This window comes from Ovis aries, chromosome 17 (genome assembly GCF_016772045.2).
Source record: "Ovis aries strain OAR_USU_Benz2616 breed Rambouillet chromosome 17, ARS-UI_Ramb_v3.0, whole genome shotgun sequence".
Lineage (NCBI taxonomy): Eukaryota > Metazoa > Chordata > Mammalia > Artiodactyla > Bovidae > Ovis > Ovis aries.
In genome coordinates, this window is record NC_056070.1 from 51,038,395 (window position 1) to 51,053,356 (window position 14,962).

Below are 14,962 nucleotides of genomic sequence, written 5' to 3' on the forward strand. Positions count from 1 at the left end.
TTCCCCTTACCTATTCTTTAGCCCCGCTGCCTTTGCCCTCTTTCTAAGGTAGATCTAGTTTGGTCCTGCCTCAGGGCTTTTGTATCAGTTGTTCCGCAGGCTGCTGTAGATCTCTATGGGTCTTTCCCTCACCCGCTCCTGGTCTGTTCCAATGCCACCTCCTCCGGCAGGCCCGTTCTGATTTCTCACTCTAAAGTTACTCTCCCCACCCCATCTCCCAAATACTCTATGTCTTTTCACCCTTTATTGTCTTCCTGGTGCTTCTCACCCCTGGAAGTCGCTGAAAGTGTCTCCACTGGACTGGAGACAGGTCTGTGTCCTCAGCTTCTAGAATTGTTCTCAGTATGTAGTGGGGACTCATGCAGTGGGTAAACATATGGGTGTGTGGGTGTATCCTACTTAGGAAATTGAGGCTCAAGGCTGGGGTGTGACTGAGCTCACAAGGCTGGTAGGACAAGAAGCCGTTCCTCATCTTTCTAGGTCTTGTCTTTTGGGGCCTGTTTGATTAGAGCCACGTTGTCAGCTGGAGATGGGGATTCGGGAGGGGTTGTTTGCAGGAGGGTTGGGAGGCGGGACTGTCAGCAGGTTGGGTGGTTTCCCCAAGTTCAGGCAGAATGAAGTACTTCATGGGCAACATGTTTGAAGCTGGGACCTGGAAGTGCCCATCTCTGGCATGGCCTTTTCTGGCCCTCCTGCCCTTTTCCTCTGTTTGCTTCTTTCTTCACTGGTGTCTGTGGGAATTTCTGCTTGTAGGTGAGCTGACAGTGCAGAGACCTGGTAGGCTGTGTGCTACACAGTTGCCATAGCAAGTGGCAGACGCTATACCAGCCTGATTAGGCCGAAAAGGGCACTTCTTGGTTTATCTTTGTATTAGGCATGGCTCCAGAGCTCGGCTGTGGTCCGAAGCTGCCTTTTGCCATGGGCCAGCTCGATTTTCCTCTGGATTGGTTTCATTGCCAGGGAGGCTTTCGGCTCCAGGGTCCAGGCTCACCTCCTCCCAGCGGATAGGGGGCCACTGGGTCCTCTATTCCAGCAAAAGTCCCAGAGTTTGCTCTGATTGGGCTGGCTTATATCACATGACCGGCTGTGACCCAATCAGTGGCCAAGGGTGGGCTATGTGGATTGGGTAGGCTGTATCACATGCTCAGCCCCTGGTTCCAGTGAGTGGAGCCAGCACCCACATGGCAAGAGGCTGAAAGTAGGGGAGGGGCTTAATTGAAGCATAGGTTCCAGGAGATGGTGCCTACTGGGCAGGCAGAAACAACATATCTGTCCACTGCCAAGGGCTAGGCTTGAAAATTACACTGCTTCATCTTAGCACATGTGCCAAAAAGAACTTCAGAAGTGCAAGGGAATTATGTATGCATTATGTAAATGCAATTTTTTCCTTTACATTGAAATAGACATATATACAAGAAAGGTACCCAGCTGACGCATGCACTTTGAAAGTCCGCAGAGGGATGGAGGAGGAGAGCAGGAGTGATCCTCTCAGTCGTTGGCCTCAGTTCCAGCACCGTGGCTTTGCCTGCCTTTGGTTTTTCTGTAAATGGAGTCATAAAGCATCTATTTCTTTTTCTCTATTTCTGGCTTCTTTCACCCATTTTCGAATCGGTGAAGGCCGTCCCCATTGTTGTGAGTGCTCTTTTCATTGCTGTATAGTATTTCAGTGGGACTGCACTTCCATTTCCTTACCTCTTTTACTGTTCATGGGCCTCCAATAAGGTTCTGCTCATAGATCATTACCCTAGTATTGCTAGGAACGTTCTCATACATGTCTTTGGGTGCACTTGTGTGCGTATTTCTGTGGTATTTTATCTGAAGATAAGAAATACCCACTCATTTCCCTTTCTGGGTCTTGAGGAGCTCTTGAACTCAGAGAACTGTCTCTCCTCCAGCCTCCGTGCTGTGTAAGGTCCTGAGACTTGCTCACTGGAGCCCCTTAATTGTAATCCATGGTGATCCTGGGCAATTAGCTCTGGTTAGATGTGTCGTAAAGCTATAAATTAATTACCACTTATTACCTGGGCGTTGTCTCTCTCAATCTGTTTGGAAATAAAATAGAAAAAACACGTACATGCATACATGCTATTAAAAAACCAAGCAAGCTGAAGCAAGAGCAGGTGATGGCAAATTGGTCTAGCCCATCTCAGTCTCCCCCCAGCCTTGCAGGCATGATGGAGCTTGTTTGAGGTTCATCATCTTCTACGGCCTGGCTCAGTGACTGCTTCCCTTACTGTGGGGGGAGGGGTTCCTCGTGTGTTTGCTCTGTTGATTTCCTCTTACAGTAGAGATGGGAGAATGGGAAACAAGGTTTTTCAAATTGTGAAACCTTGTCCTTGGTGGTGCCCAAGACCCCAAATGTGCAAGGAGGCAACTTTAAATAAAATTGACTTACATGGTATGAGGGGGTCTTCTGGGGTGGCTCAACTGGTAAAGAACCCACCTGCCAATGCAGGAGATGCAAGAGGGGAGGGTTCGGTCCTTGGCTCTGGAAGATCCCCTGGAGAAGGAAATGGCAACCTGCTCCAGTATTCTTGCCTGGAAAATCTCATGGACAGAGGAGCCTGGTGGGCTGCAGTTCATGGGATCACAAAGAGTCGGACACAGCTGAGTGTGTGCACGCGTGCAGACAGGGTGAGATAGGGCTTCTGTTTTCCATTCTTTTTGTCCTCCTGATTATCTCCAGGAGAAAGTGTTGGTGCTCAGAGGGCTTGAGTGCCTTACTAACACTCATCTGTCCTTTTTAACAGAGAAAGAGCAAGTTTTAGGGTGCCAGCCTCTTTTTTTCGTGTAGGTAACAGTCTCTGGATAGAATCTACAGCATTCATTTGTTCACATTGTATTTATTCCTGTATTTATTTTCTAATTCTGGCAAGTGTTTACCAGTTATGCTTCAGAGAGCAAGCATCTTTAAAATATAGCTGTTGAAATAAAGCAATAGCAGCTGCTTCAAAGCAGCACATTATGTAACAGTGCAGGGGGTATCCGGATATGGCAACACATCAGAGAAATACTGGGAATAATAAGTTAATGTTGAGAAACTTGAAGGGAATGGATGGAAAAGGACTCTGAGAAAAATGAAGTCAGATAGCAGTGAAATCCCAGCTTTTATTTTAAACCGATGCTTGGCTTTGCTAAGAAAAGCAGAAAGAATCTAGATGCTTGAGGTTGCCAGACACACATAAACAGGAATGTGGGCCACCTGGCTGGCAGTTGATGGGCTGCTGGTTTTAGGGGAGGAGACCTTGTGAGTTTTGTTCTTTGTTTTTTTCGCATCACAGTGAAGTTGCTGTAATATCCAGTTAACCATTTTAAAGTTTACGATTCGGTGACATTTAGGACATTCAAAATGTCGCGCAGCCTCCACTGCAGTCTAGCTCCAGAGCGTTCTCATCAACCCCAGAGGAGGCCCTGTACCCCTTAGCGCTCACTCCCCGTCTTTCCTCTCCCCGGCCCCTGTCACCGCCAGTCTGTGCTCTTTGTGATTTGCCCATTCTTGACCTTTGCCAGGTTCTGGGAGAGGCTTATTCTTCTCCTCCTTGACTCATTGTCCGTCAGGCTTGTTGTTTGTGGTCCTGAGCACATGAGGATGCCCTGGTGTGTGCCTCGCTTGGTTGGTTGATGGAGAGGTTCAGCTCCGGGTATCTGGGTGTGAATTCCTCACTCGGAGGGACCCGAGTCAGTGTCTGTTTTCACACGCTGGCGTTTATCCCACAGACCAGCTGCTGGGAGAGAAGGAACGAAGCAGGTGTGTCTTCTCCCCTCCCGTGGACGTTAGGGAGACCTGAGGTGTGCACACCCGAACAACTCTGATCATTGCATTGCCTGCAGAAGACAGTCCGGGTTGCTTGGCTTGGCAATCCAGAGGCCCTTCCTCTCACCCAAGTTCAAGTCTTTGTGTCCTCAGTTTCCATCATTCCCTCCAGGCACTGTCTGCTTCATGCGCGCTGTGCATTTTCTCACCCCCTTGCATTCGCCTCTGCCATCCCTTCACCAGGAATGCCATCCCCTGACCTCCTCTGCCGGCATCTTTGAGCCAGCGTCTTCTCCTTGCTTTGATTTCTCCCCCTTTACCATTCTTATGGCACCGAGCTTGTCCCTTGCTGGGTGGGTTCCAGTTCCTGGTGCCTTCTGGGTGCTTGGTAAGTAACTACACGCTGAATGAGTTCTGTCTAGTTATTGCTGTTTGCATCTTGTCATCATCACGAGGTGGGTGCGCTGCGGGCAGTGGCTGTGTTTTCATCCCTGTGCCTCCCTTCACCCAGCCCAGGGCATGACGTGAGCAGGTCTCTGGATGTGCAAACGTGCTGCCTTTATCTGACACCCCCTCTCTGCCCCTTTGCTTTCCAGATGCACCCTTGTTTCTCTCCCATCCTCACTTCTACAATGCTGACCCAGTCCTGGCAGAGGCAGTGTCTGGCCTCCATCCTAACGCAAAAGAACATTCCTTGTTCCTGGACATCCACCCGGTGAGCCCCTGCCTGTCAGCCTGGGGGTGGGGGTGGGGGTGGGGAATTTCTGTTTGGGGCACACTCAACTTTCTCCTCTCCCTGCCAGGTACCAGGCTGTTCCAGGGTGGGGGGGATGGGAAGCCTGGGTTTCTTTGGCATTGATAGCTTCTAGGCTGTCAAGTCATCAAAGTTTGCCCCGACTCCATAGTGCAAGGACTTTATTATCTCTTTATAAGGGAATTGTCTCTATAAAAAGATCATAACACAGTAAATTAATTAGGAATTATCAACCTGTAAATTAGCCAGAGGCAGCCCTCTGGCTGTGCCAACATACCATAAAGATCTTTAGGTACCGACAAGAACCTGGAACGTCTTGCAGATAAACTGGGTTCTGGGGAATTTGTCCTATGTAATGTTTTGTCTACAAACAGAGACCAGGAGGATATCAGACCTACATGTGTGACCCTCCCTTGGGCATGTCTTTACCCTATTGCTTCTTCTCTTAGGGCCTCCATTCACTGCAGATTTGCCCATTTGGACTTGGTGGCTTTATCATTAATTAAAAAAATTCTTTGGTCTCTGTTTCTGGAGTGGACATTCATGGTCTCCCCCCATAGGCCTTTTTGGAAGCTCTTCTTCTTGATGCTTTTTCATGCTGTTTTCCTTGGTACTACTCAGGTTTTCTTAGCCACTGACTCAACCCACAGCCCCTAGCACTCCGCCTTCTTGCTCTTTCTCTTCTTTTTTCACTAAAAATCCAGACTGGGAATTCCCTGGCTGTCCAGTGGTTAGGACTCCATGCCTTCGCTGCTGAGGGCATGTCTTCAATCCCTGTTTGGGGAATGAAGATCCTGAAAATTATGTGGCTTGGCCAAATTAATAAAATAAAATAAAACTGGGTTAGTGAAGTCAGCCATGACTGCACACACTTCACATTCATATTTCTAGAATGCTCATTATGCTCCGGACATAATCCTATTCATCCACATGCACCAACTCATTTAATTTTCACAATAATCAGGGAGGTGGGCATTGCCATTCCCATTTTACAGATGGGTAAACTGCAGCCCAAAGAGGTTAAGTGCTCCAGCTAGTAAATGGGGTTCTTGGCTCCATCAGGGAAAGAGCTGTTCTGTCTTGTTAATTGCTTGACTTCTAGCGGTTAGCACAGAAGTACTTGTATCTCAGTAAACATGGGTTTGATTTACTGAGATCCTAGTGGCTGAGAGTAAGGGATAAGGCTGACTTCAAACATAGGTCTTCTTTTTTAATAAAATTTTTTTTTATTATTTCAAAACATTTTTTCTTTAAACCTGAGTATCCTTTGTGTATGTCTGTTTTTAAAAAAATTAGTATACTTTGGGTTTTTTGTTTGTTTGTTTGACCATACCACTTGGGATCTTAGTTCCCTTGACCAGGGATCAAACCCTTGCCCCCTTCAGTGGAGGTATGGAGTCTTAACCACTGAATCTCCAGGGAAGTTCCTACTTCGTTTTTTAGATTAGTTTTAGGCTTACAGATAACCTGAGCAGAAAATACCGAGTTCCTAGACCTCGTTTCCCCTTGGCACGAAGTTTATTACAGTTGATGAATGAATGTTATTATTAACTAAAGTCAGTAGCTTACATTACACTTCACTCTGTGTTGTTCAGGTTTATGGGTTTTGACAAATGCATGATGACCTGTATCCACCATTCAGTCTCCTAAGAATGGTTTCACTGCCTTCAGAATCCTGTGTGTTCTGTCCATTTATCCCCCGACTACCTTGTACATTCACCGCCATCAAACCCTTGGCAGCAGCTGATCTTTTGTTATCTCTGTAGTTCTGCCTTTTCCAGAATGTCGTATAGTTGGAACCCTCGAGCATGTAGCCTTTTAAAGAAATTGAAGTAGAATTAATAGACCATATTATTCAAGTGACTAGTGTACGATATGTGCTTATGCTCAGCTGCTTCAGTCGTGTCTGACTCTGTGCGGCCCCATGGACTGCAGCCTGCCAGGCTCCTCTGTCCATGCGATTTCCCAGCCAAGAACACTGGATTGGGTTCCCGTTTCCTCCTCCAGGGGATCTTCCTGACCCGGGGATCAAACCTGGGTCTTCTGCATTGGCAGGTAGATTCTTTACCACTGAGTCTCCTGGGAAGCCCCAGTGTGTAATACAGGGATTCACAATTTTTAAAGCTTGTACTACACTTAACAGTTACTTAATTTAAAATATTGACTATACAAACAGGTCTTTTAATGCCCACTGCCTTCTGTCCTGTATTAACATACAGTTGATGAAGTGAGTATTAATGAATTAAGTTGATCATAATTAATATGATTCTATTACATGTTCTAGATTAAATTCAGTCTTTATTGTTAGACATGTTAAGGCTTTTCCATATTGTCCTAAACTTTTAACCAGTTTTTAAAAGGTTTCTATTAGGGTCTTCCCTGGTGGTCCTTTGGTTAAGGCTCTGCATTCCCAATGCAGGTTTGATCCCTGGTCAGGGAACTAAGATCCCACGTGCCATGCGGTATGGCCGAAAGAAAAAACAAAGGCTTTTATGAGAAAGCTAACAAGTGGTTTTCCACTTTCTTTTTTAGTTCATTCATTTCACTGCTTCTCTCTCTCTATTCCTTTCTTTCTCTCTGCTGACTTTTCTCTGTTCTCACTGGTGACTTTCATTTTAACGTGTAGACTTCCTTTTTCTCCCCCCTCATTAAGAAAGAAAGTTAAGTCTGGGAGGCTGGAGAGATGCAAAGAGTTGTTTTGCAGCAGTGCATCAGCAGATGCAGAAGTAGGCTTCTCCTAGTTCTCATTTCAGGCCGGAGGCAGACAGGGAGAGGAAGTGGCCTGGGATTTGTTGTTGATTTGGGGAGGATGAACATGAGGGTGGATCTGCTGATTTCTGATTTCATTAGCTTTGAAAACAGAATGCCTCCTGGCAGCGACTTCTCTGTTGCCGGCTTTTCTGCTTCTGAAACCGGGGGAGGGAAACCCCTGACAGATGTGGGTTCATGGGGCAAGTATCTGTTCTGTGGGGTTGGGATGGGGGGGAGAGGCAGGGCTTTGCTCAAGAAGAGGTGGCCAGACAGCAGCTGGAGGGACAACCAGGGAGGGAAGAAGACATATTTCCTGGGGAAGGAAGTGGCCCGAGTAGAGACCCTAGCATGTAGAGTCTGGAGAGCAGGATGTGTCAGGGTCTACAGGATCACCCTCAAATTGGAGGATTTGCTAGAAGGATTCCCAGGACCCAGCAGGTACTCACACTCACTTCTGTGATTTGTCACAGTGAAGGACAGAAAGCACAGTCAGTAAAGGGGGAAGGCACGTGGGGTGAAGCCTGCAGGAACCAGACACAGGCTTCCAGAGCCTTCTCCTGGGAGATCACACAGGGCACACTTCGCTTCCCGTGTGAGGTGTCCTCAACCAGGGACGCCCAGTCAGGATTCAGCACCCAGGATGTTTACTGCGGGCACCCTCTGCCTGGCACGGACTCCAGACTCCAGGAAGGAAAGCAGGTGTCAGCATAAACTAAACTGGTTTACAAACCCTCTAGGCCCAGGGAGCCTCTCTTATCTGTCAGGGAGAGGTGGGAGCCCCCTGAAATCCAGGATCCCAGAGGCCAGACAGGGGCCACCGTGCCAGGAGGGCAGCCTCAGGCCCGCTGGATGAACGCTTTTTCACACACGGGAGATCTCACTCACATCCTGCCAGGTTCTCAAGTTCAAACTCTCCCCGGTCATGGCAGCGTGGCCTTTGGCCAGTTCCTCTGTGCCCTGGGGCCCCAGAAGACCTCAGGATGCCGGGCTATGCTGGAAGATAATGCCTGTTTCCACTGGTGTCCGTGATAACGACACAGCGTTTATGGCCCTGAGTGTGGCTGTCTTGCATCCCTGACTTTGCCCTTGCAGAAACCCTACGAGGTGGGCAGAGCTGTCTCCACCTTTCAGATGAGAAAGAGTCTCAGCTGAGAAGCAGCACTCTGTCCTCAAACCTAGGTTCCTTTCCATTCTCATTTCCTTTCTGTAAAAAACTTTATTTGGCTGCGTTGGGTCTTAGGTGCACAGTGTGGGATCCTTCATGGTACACAGATTCTCTAGTTGTTGCACAGGCTCAGTAGCTGTGGCATGAGGGTTCAGTTGCCCCGAGGGTTCAGTTGCCCCGAGGCATGTATGATCTTAGTTCCCCCTCAAGGGATCAAAGCTGTGTTGCCTGCATTGCAAGGCAGATTCTTTTTTTTTTTTTTTTTGCAAGGCAGATTCTTAACCACTGGACCACCAGGAAAGTCCCTCCAGTCTCATTTCCTGACACCATTCTGGAACCACCTTCCCGTTTTTTGGTCCTAGATTTCTGTCACTTCTCCCATTATTGACTTACTACTGAAAAAACAAGATCTCATTAAAAAAAAGAATCCTGTGCAAAGGAAGCTTTCAAATTGGAAATTAAAAATTTCTCCAGGACTTCCCTGACAGTCCAGTGGTTAAGACTCTGCGCTTCTAATACAGGGGACACAGGTTTGATCCCTGGTCAGAGAACTAAGACCCACAGGCTGCATGGGGCAGCCAAAAAAAATTCTCTCCAAATGGAGAGTTCACTGGCAGTCCAGTGATTAGGGCTCTGCCCTTTTGCTGAGGTGACCTGGGGTTCGATCTGTGGTCAGGGAGCTAAGATTCTGCAAGCTGTGCAGTGGAACCAAAAAAAAAAAAAAGGAAAAAAATTTTCTCTAAGAAGGTTAACATAAAATTAAACACAAAGAAAACATATCACTAAACTCCCTGTGAAATATCATCGCCTGCCCTTGGCATGAGCTCTGTTGAAATGGAGATTCCATGAAACTCTATTTCAGAGTCACTGGGGACCAGGCAAGTTTCCCCGGTGGCTCAGTGATAAAGAATCCTCCTGTCAATATAGGAGAAGCAGGTTTGATCCCTGGGTTGGGAAGATTCCCCCGGAGAAGGAAATGGCAACCCACTCCAGTATTCTTGCCTGGAAAATCCCATGGACAGAGGACCCTGGTGGGCTATAGTCCACGGGGTCACAGAGAGTCAGACACGACTGAGGGAGTGAACAATAGGGACCAGGCATGCTTCCTGATTCAGACTTTCTCTTTTAGATGCTGGCAGGAGGGAATGGAGAGGGGTGGGTGATTGGAGAAGATAGAGACTTTATCAACATGCGAATCTATTTTATTTTATTTGGAGGCTGGAGGGAGGGGCACTGGCTGAGAAATATCCTTCTGTACTCAGGAATGCATTGTATGAGTGGAAAGATGGAAAGGATTATTTTCTCCCATCCAGAGAGAGTCTGGTTCTCTGGAGGGGATCCCTCAACATTGTGGACATAAGAGACATTTGGAGAATATGTTTTTACCCATCAGGGGTTAGAGTGGGTAGAGGAGACCCCAGCAGATGGGCACTTCACCTTCTTGAATGGGACCAGGGAGAGGGGATTGGACGGGATTCCCGGGGGTCCAGGAAGGGCTAGCCCCTCACTGTGCTTGTTGCCGCAGGTCACTGGAATCCCCATGAACTGCTCTGTGAAACTGCAGCTGAGCCTCTTCCTTAAGTCTGTGAAAGGCATCGGGTGAGTGGGGTCTGGGAGCTGGGGCTGCCTTGTAGTTGAGAGATCGGGGACTCAGGGAGACTCTGGCCTTTTTCTGGGGAACTCAAAGTCTGGGGAGGGATGTGGGATTTGGTCCCTGCCCCTTGAACTCCTGAGGGGAATCTTAGCTCTGAGCTGAGTCCAGACCACATCCTGACACCCCTGCCCTTTTCTCTGTTGACGTTTGTCCCCCATTAGCCAGAATGTTCTGTCCAAGCTGTTTCTCCCTTGACAGAGTAGCAAAAATTAAATCATGCCCAAACCGAGTGTTTGAAAATGGAAACTTGGCCAATAGCATTCTCTAGAGAGGCCATTCACCTGGGGGGAGGAAGGGTTTTTTTAAATTATTTTTTTAATTGGAGTGTAGCTGCCTTACAGTGTTGTTTTGTTTCTGCTGTACAGCCAAGTGAATCAGCTATATGTGTGCATTCATCCCCTCTTCCTTGGGTTTCCTTCCTGTTCAGATCACCATGGAGCACTGAGTAGAGTTCCCTGCTCTGTAAAGCAGGTTCTCACTAGTTATCTAGTTCACACATAGTATCCATAGTATGCATGTCAGTCCCAGTCTCCCAGCCCATCCCAGCTGCCTTCCCTCCTTGGAATCCAGCTTTTGTTCTCTAACGTCTGTACAGTCTCTCTTTCTGCTTTTCAGATAGATTCATCTGTACCATCTTTTTAGATTCCATGTATATGTGTTAATATACATTTGTGTTTCTCTTTCTGACTTATTTCATTCTGTGTGACTGTCTCTAGGCCCATCCATGTCTCTGTAAATGGCATAACTTTGTTCCTTTTTATGACCAAGTAATGTTCCACTATACATATATATATATATTCCATATATATACACACACACACATCCCTCACATCTTCTTTATCCATTCTTCTGTTCATGAACATTTGGGTTGCTTCTGTGTCTTGGCTGCAGTGAGCCCTGGGGTGCATGTATCTTTTTGAATTATGGTTTTCTCTGGGTACATGCCCAAAAGCGGGCTTGCTGGGTCATATGGTGGACAGGGGAAATTTTTTAAGTGCAGGTTTTCTTTTTCTGTGTTTTTGTTTTTCCAGTAGCAGCTTCATCAAGATTTAATTCACACAGTACAAAACTCACCCTTTAAGAGTGTATAGTATAGTAGGATATTCACAGAGTTGGGCAACATCGCCACAGTCAATTTTGAAACATTTCTATCAACCCGCAAAAGAAACCCCGCACCGTTAGCTGTCACTCCCCGTTTCCCTCAGCCTCAGGCAGCCCTTAATTCACTTCCCATTTCTGTGGATTTGCCCACTTTGGCCATTTTGTGTGAACCGAGTTGTATCACGTGTGACTGGCTTCTTTCACTTGACCTGGTGTTCTCAGGGTTGATCCATGTTGTAGCAGGTGTCAGCACTTCAGTCCATCTTATTGCTGAATAATATGCCATTGCCTGGCAAGACCATGTGTTTATTCATCAACTGATGGACACTTGGGCTGTCTCTACTTTTTGGCCGTTATGAATAATGCTGCTCTGAATCTTTAAAAAAGTTTCTATCTTTTGTTTTCGGCTGTGCTACGTCTTTGTTACTGTGCTTAGGCTTTCTCTAGCTGCAGCGGGCAGGGGCTACGCTCTAGTTGCGCTGCAGGGACTTCTCTTGTTGTGGAGGACAGGCTCTAGACGCACAGGCTCCGTAGTTGGGGTGTACCGGCTTAGTTGCCCCTTGGCATGTGAAGTCTTCCTGGACCAGGGATGGAACCTGGGTCCCCAGCATTGGCAGGCAGATTCTTAACCACTGGACCACCAGGGAAGTCCTGCTCTGAATATTTATGCCTGAGCATGTGGATGTCTGTTTTCATTTCTCTTGGGTAGATATCTTACAGCAGAATTGCTAGGTCCTCTGGAAGCTCTATGTTTAACCGTTTGAGGAACTGTCAGACTGTTTTCCAGGGCGGCTGCACTATTTCCCACTCCCCCACCAGCAGTGTGGGAGGGCGCCAGCATCTCTGCATCCTCGCCAACTCTTGCTATAACATCACTATAAAATAGAGCTGGTGGCTCAGATGGGAATGAGTCTTATCTACAATGCCGGAGACCCGGGTTCGATCCCTAGGTTGGGAAGATCTCCTGGAGTAGGAATGGCAACTCACTCCAGTATTCTGGCCTGGAGAATTCCATGGTCAGAGAGCCTGGCGGGCTACAGTCCATGGGATGGCAAAGAGTTGGACACAACTGAGCAACTTTCACTCACTTATTCAGGATAGAGCTGGGTGAGGGAGCATGCTGACTGGTTGTTTTGTCAAGGTCTGTACTTAGTGTGTTTGAAATAGTTCCATTAAAAAAAAAAATCCTTCAGAAAGATTCCTGGGCTGCAGGAATGTGAGCATCTGTTTGACTTTGTGAGATGTCTCTCAGCTGGAAAAAATAACATTTTGTCTGAGTGCACTGGGGATCATTCGTATAGCTCATCTGCACTCCTCTGCTGGCTTTTTTTTTTTAAATTCAGTTTATTAGTTTTTAATTTTTTGGCTTTGCTAGGTCTTCGTTGCTGTCTCGTTGCGGTGCACAGGCTTCTCATTGCAGTCGCTTAGCTTGTTGTAGAGTTCAGGCAGCCTCAGTAGTTGTGGTGCTGGCTTAGTTGCTCGACAGCAAGTGGAATGTTCCCGACCAGGGATTGAACCTGTGTCCCCTGCTTTGGCTGGTGGATTCTTAACCACTGGACCGCCAGGGAAGTCCAAGCTTTCCACCTTTACCTTTTGAGTCTGCTCAGAGAGTTTGTTCCTGAAGTGTTTGTGGCTGGTGAAACAGCCCTTAGGCGTCTGCTGCTCAGGCTGGAGTTCCGGAGGGCCCCCCATCACTCGATGCCTGGTCTGCTAACTTCATGCTCAGGGCGGGCAGGTGACTAGGATAGAGGAGCTGGACAGGCTGGGTGGGGACCGGCCAAGGGCCAGTCTCTGTCGAGCACCAGGGGCCTCGGGCTCAGTGTGGCCATGTCCGATGCATTTGCAAATGCAGGTTTCAGAATCTGGATTTTAACATATGCTTTCTCAGTTTCACCTGTTGGGAGTTCATTCTGATTCTTGACAAATGTTGCCCAAGCCAGCCATCTCTCTGGGTGGCTGGATTCTGCCTATTGGTGGCCACACACTGCTGCTTTGATCTCTCTGGGACTCTGTGTCCCCAGCTGTTCAGAGCTGCTGTGGGCTGGGGTGGTGGTCTCAAAGATGGTGTTTATCAACATCCCTGAGGGCTGTTGAGGAACCAGTGTGGGAAAAGTCTAGAAAGCCATCTAGCTGTGACTTCTCTGAGGAACTTCTGTGCTGTTTGGTCACAAGATAGAGGCACGAGGGTTGCATGGTCTGTGCATTTAATTGACATCAGTTCTTACAAACTCAGATTAAAGAGGCCAAAGTGAAGGGGGACCCCCCCCCTTGTATTTCTAGAATGTTTTCCATGTCTGTCTCCTCTGTAGGTGATACTGTGTAAATTCATTTCACTGCCCAGCACTCTGCTTAATAAGTGATCTTTGAGAATTGTGATTGAGGATTTGGGCCTTTTGTGCCTATCCCCCAAGTGGGTTCCATCTCCCCTCCAGCTGTGCCTTCTTTAAGCAGACTCAGGAATGTGAAGTTATGGAATATTTGTTTGTTCTATCGTTTTCTGGCATTTAACAGCTGCATGCTCAGTCGCTAGGTCATATCTGACTCTTTAGGACACTGGACTGTAATCCTCCAGGTTCCTCTGTCCATGCAGTTTTCCAGGCAAGAGTACTGAAATGTACTGCCATTTCCTCTTCCAGGGGATCTTCTCAACCCAAGGGTTAAACCTGTGTCTCCTAAGTCTTCCTGTACTGGCAGGCAGATTCTTTACCATGGAACCACCCACCTGGAAAGCCATTTAACAACTAGACAACAGTAATAAACACTGAACACTTTCTATATGCTGGGTATTTTTCATGTATCCACATTCAGTCCTCACTAGAGCCCTGTGAGGAATTCATTGTAATCCCCATTTTTCAGAGGAAGCACAGAGAGGGTAAGGAGCATGCCCGAGGTCACACAGTTTGTTGGTAACTGACTGTGTCGGGGGTTCCCAGTACCCCTCTCAGGTTCGATGATTCACTGTGAAGACTCAGCTGTGATTTATTATATAGAAAATATTCAAAACATAACCAGCAAAGGGGACAGGCTCCCAGGGTGAAGTCTTGGGGAACCAGACAGAGGTTTCTAGAGCCCTCTCTTAGGGGGCTCACACAGGACATGCTTCCTCCTCCCAGTGATGAGTTGTGATATGTGTGAAGTGTCCCCTACCAGGGATGCCCAGTAGAAACTCTTCCCAGGGGATGTTTACTGGGGGCTGGTCACGTCAGCGCTTTCTGCCTGGTTCCAGACTCCCTGAAGGAAAGCAGGAGGTCAGCATAAACTGCGTTGTTTGTTAGCTGGGTACATTGTCATCCTGAATAAAACTGGCATTCTGTTTCAAAGAGGAAGAAATGGACATCAGCTAGGTCCCTGGCAGCACCCACCGCATAGAAGACATGAAGTTTTCATTTAAAAAGATACTGTCGGATTGTCAGGTTGCTTCCTGTCAGGAGATACCCATTCCTCAAGACCACGCCGATCTAGTCATTGTAGAATCACAGGTCCAGAGCTGTCTGACCTGAGGCACCCCAACAAAACTTCTCACGTGCTTCATCTCCCTTATTTCCAGACAAACTGGGAACATCCAGCCAGTGGTCCTGCCGCTAATGTGGTTCGAAGAGGTAAGGCTGCCTCCCTCTCCCTGGGTATCAGGTACCTGTGGTCATGGTGTCTGATGCCTCAGTGAGGAGCTGATATGGGCATTTGAGGCAAGAGGCTGTGTGTGGTGGGGAGGCGGGGCTGGGTAGCTGGACTCTGTGATGCAGAACAGTCTATTAGAAATTTCGCCCTCTCCAAGCACCTCAT

The 14,962-nt window shown here is 47.6% G+C and overlaps 1 protein-coding gene across 9 annotated transcripts in view; it reads left to right on the forward strand.

Annotated features, from left to right (window-relative positions):
• The window catches only part of SCARB1 (scavenger receptor class B member 1), a 96,171-nt gene that overhangs the window by 70,556 nt on the left and 10,653 nt on the right, over positions 1-14,962 (forward strand). For all 9 annotated transcript variants that reach the window (XM_060401088.1, XM_027956406.3, XM_060401087.1 and 6 more), the window contains exons 8-10: positions 4,351-4,469; positions 9,950-10,023; positions 14,727-14,778. In XM_060401088.1, the coding sequence (XP_060257071.1) occupies positions 4,351-4,469; positions 9,950-10,023; positions 14,727-14,778 (245 nt within the window). The remainder of the gene's footprint in view (positions 1-4,350; positions 4,470-9,949; positions 10,024-14,726; positions 14,779-14,962) is intronic.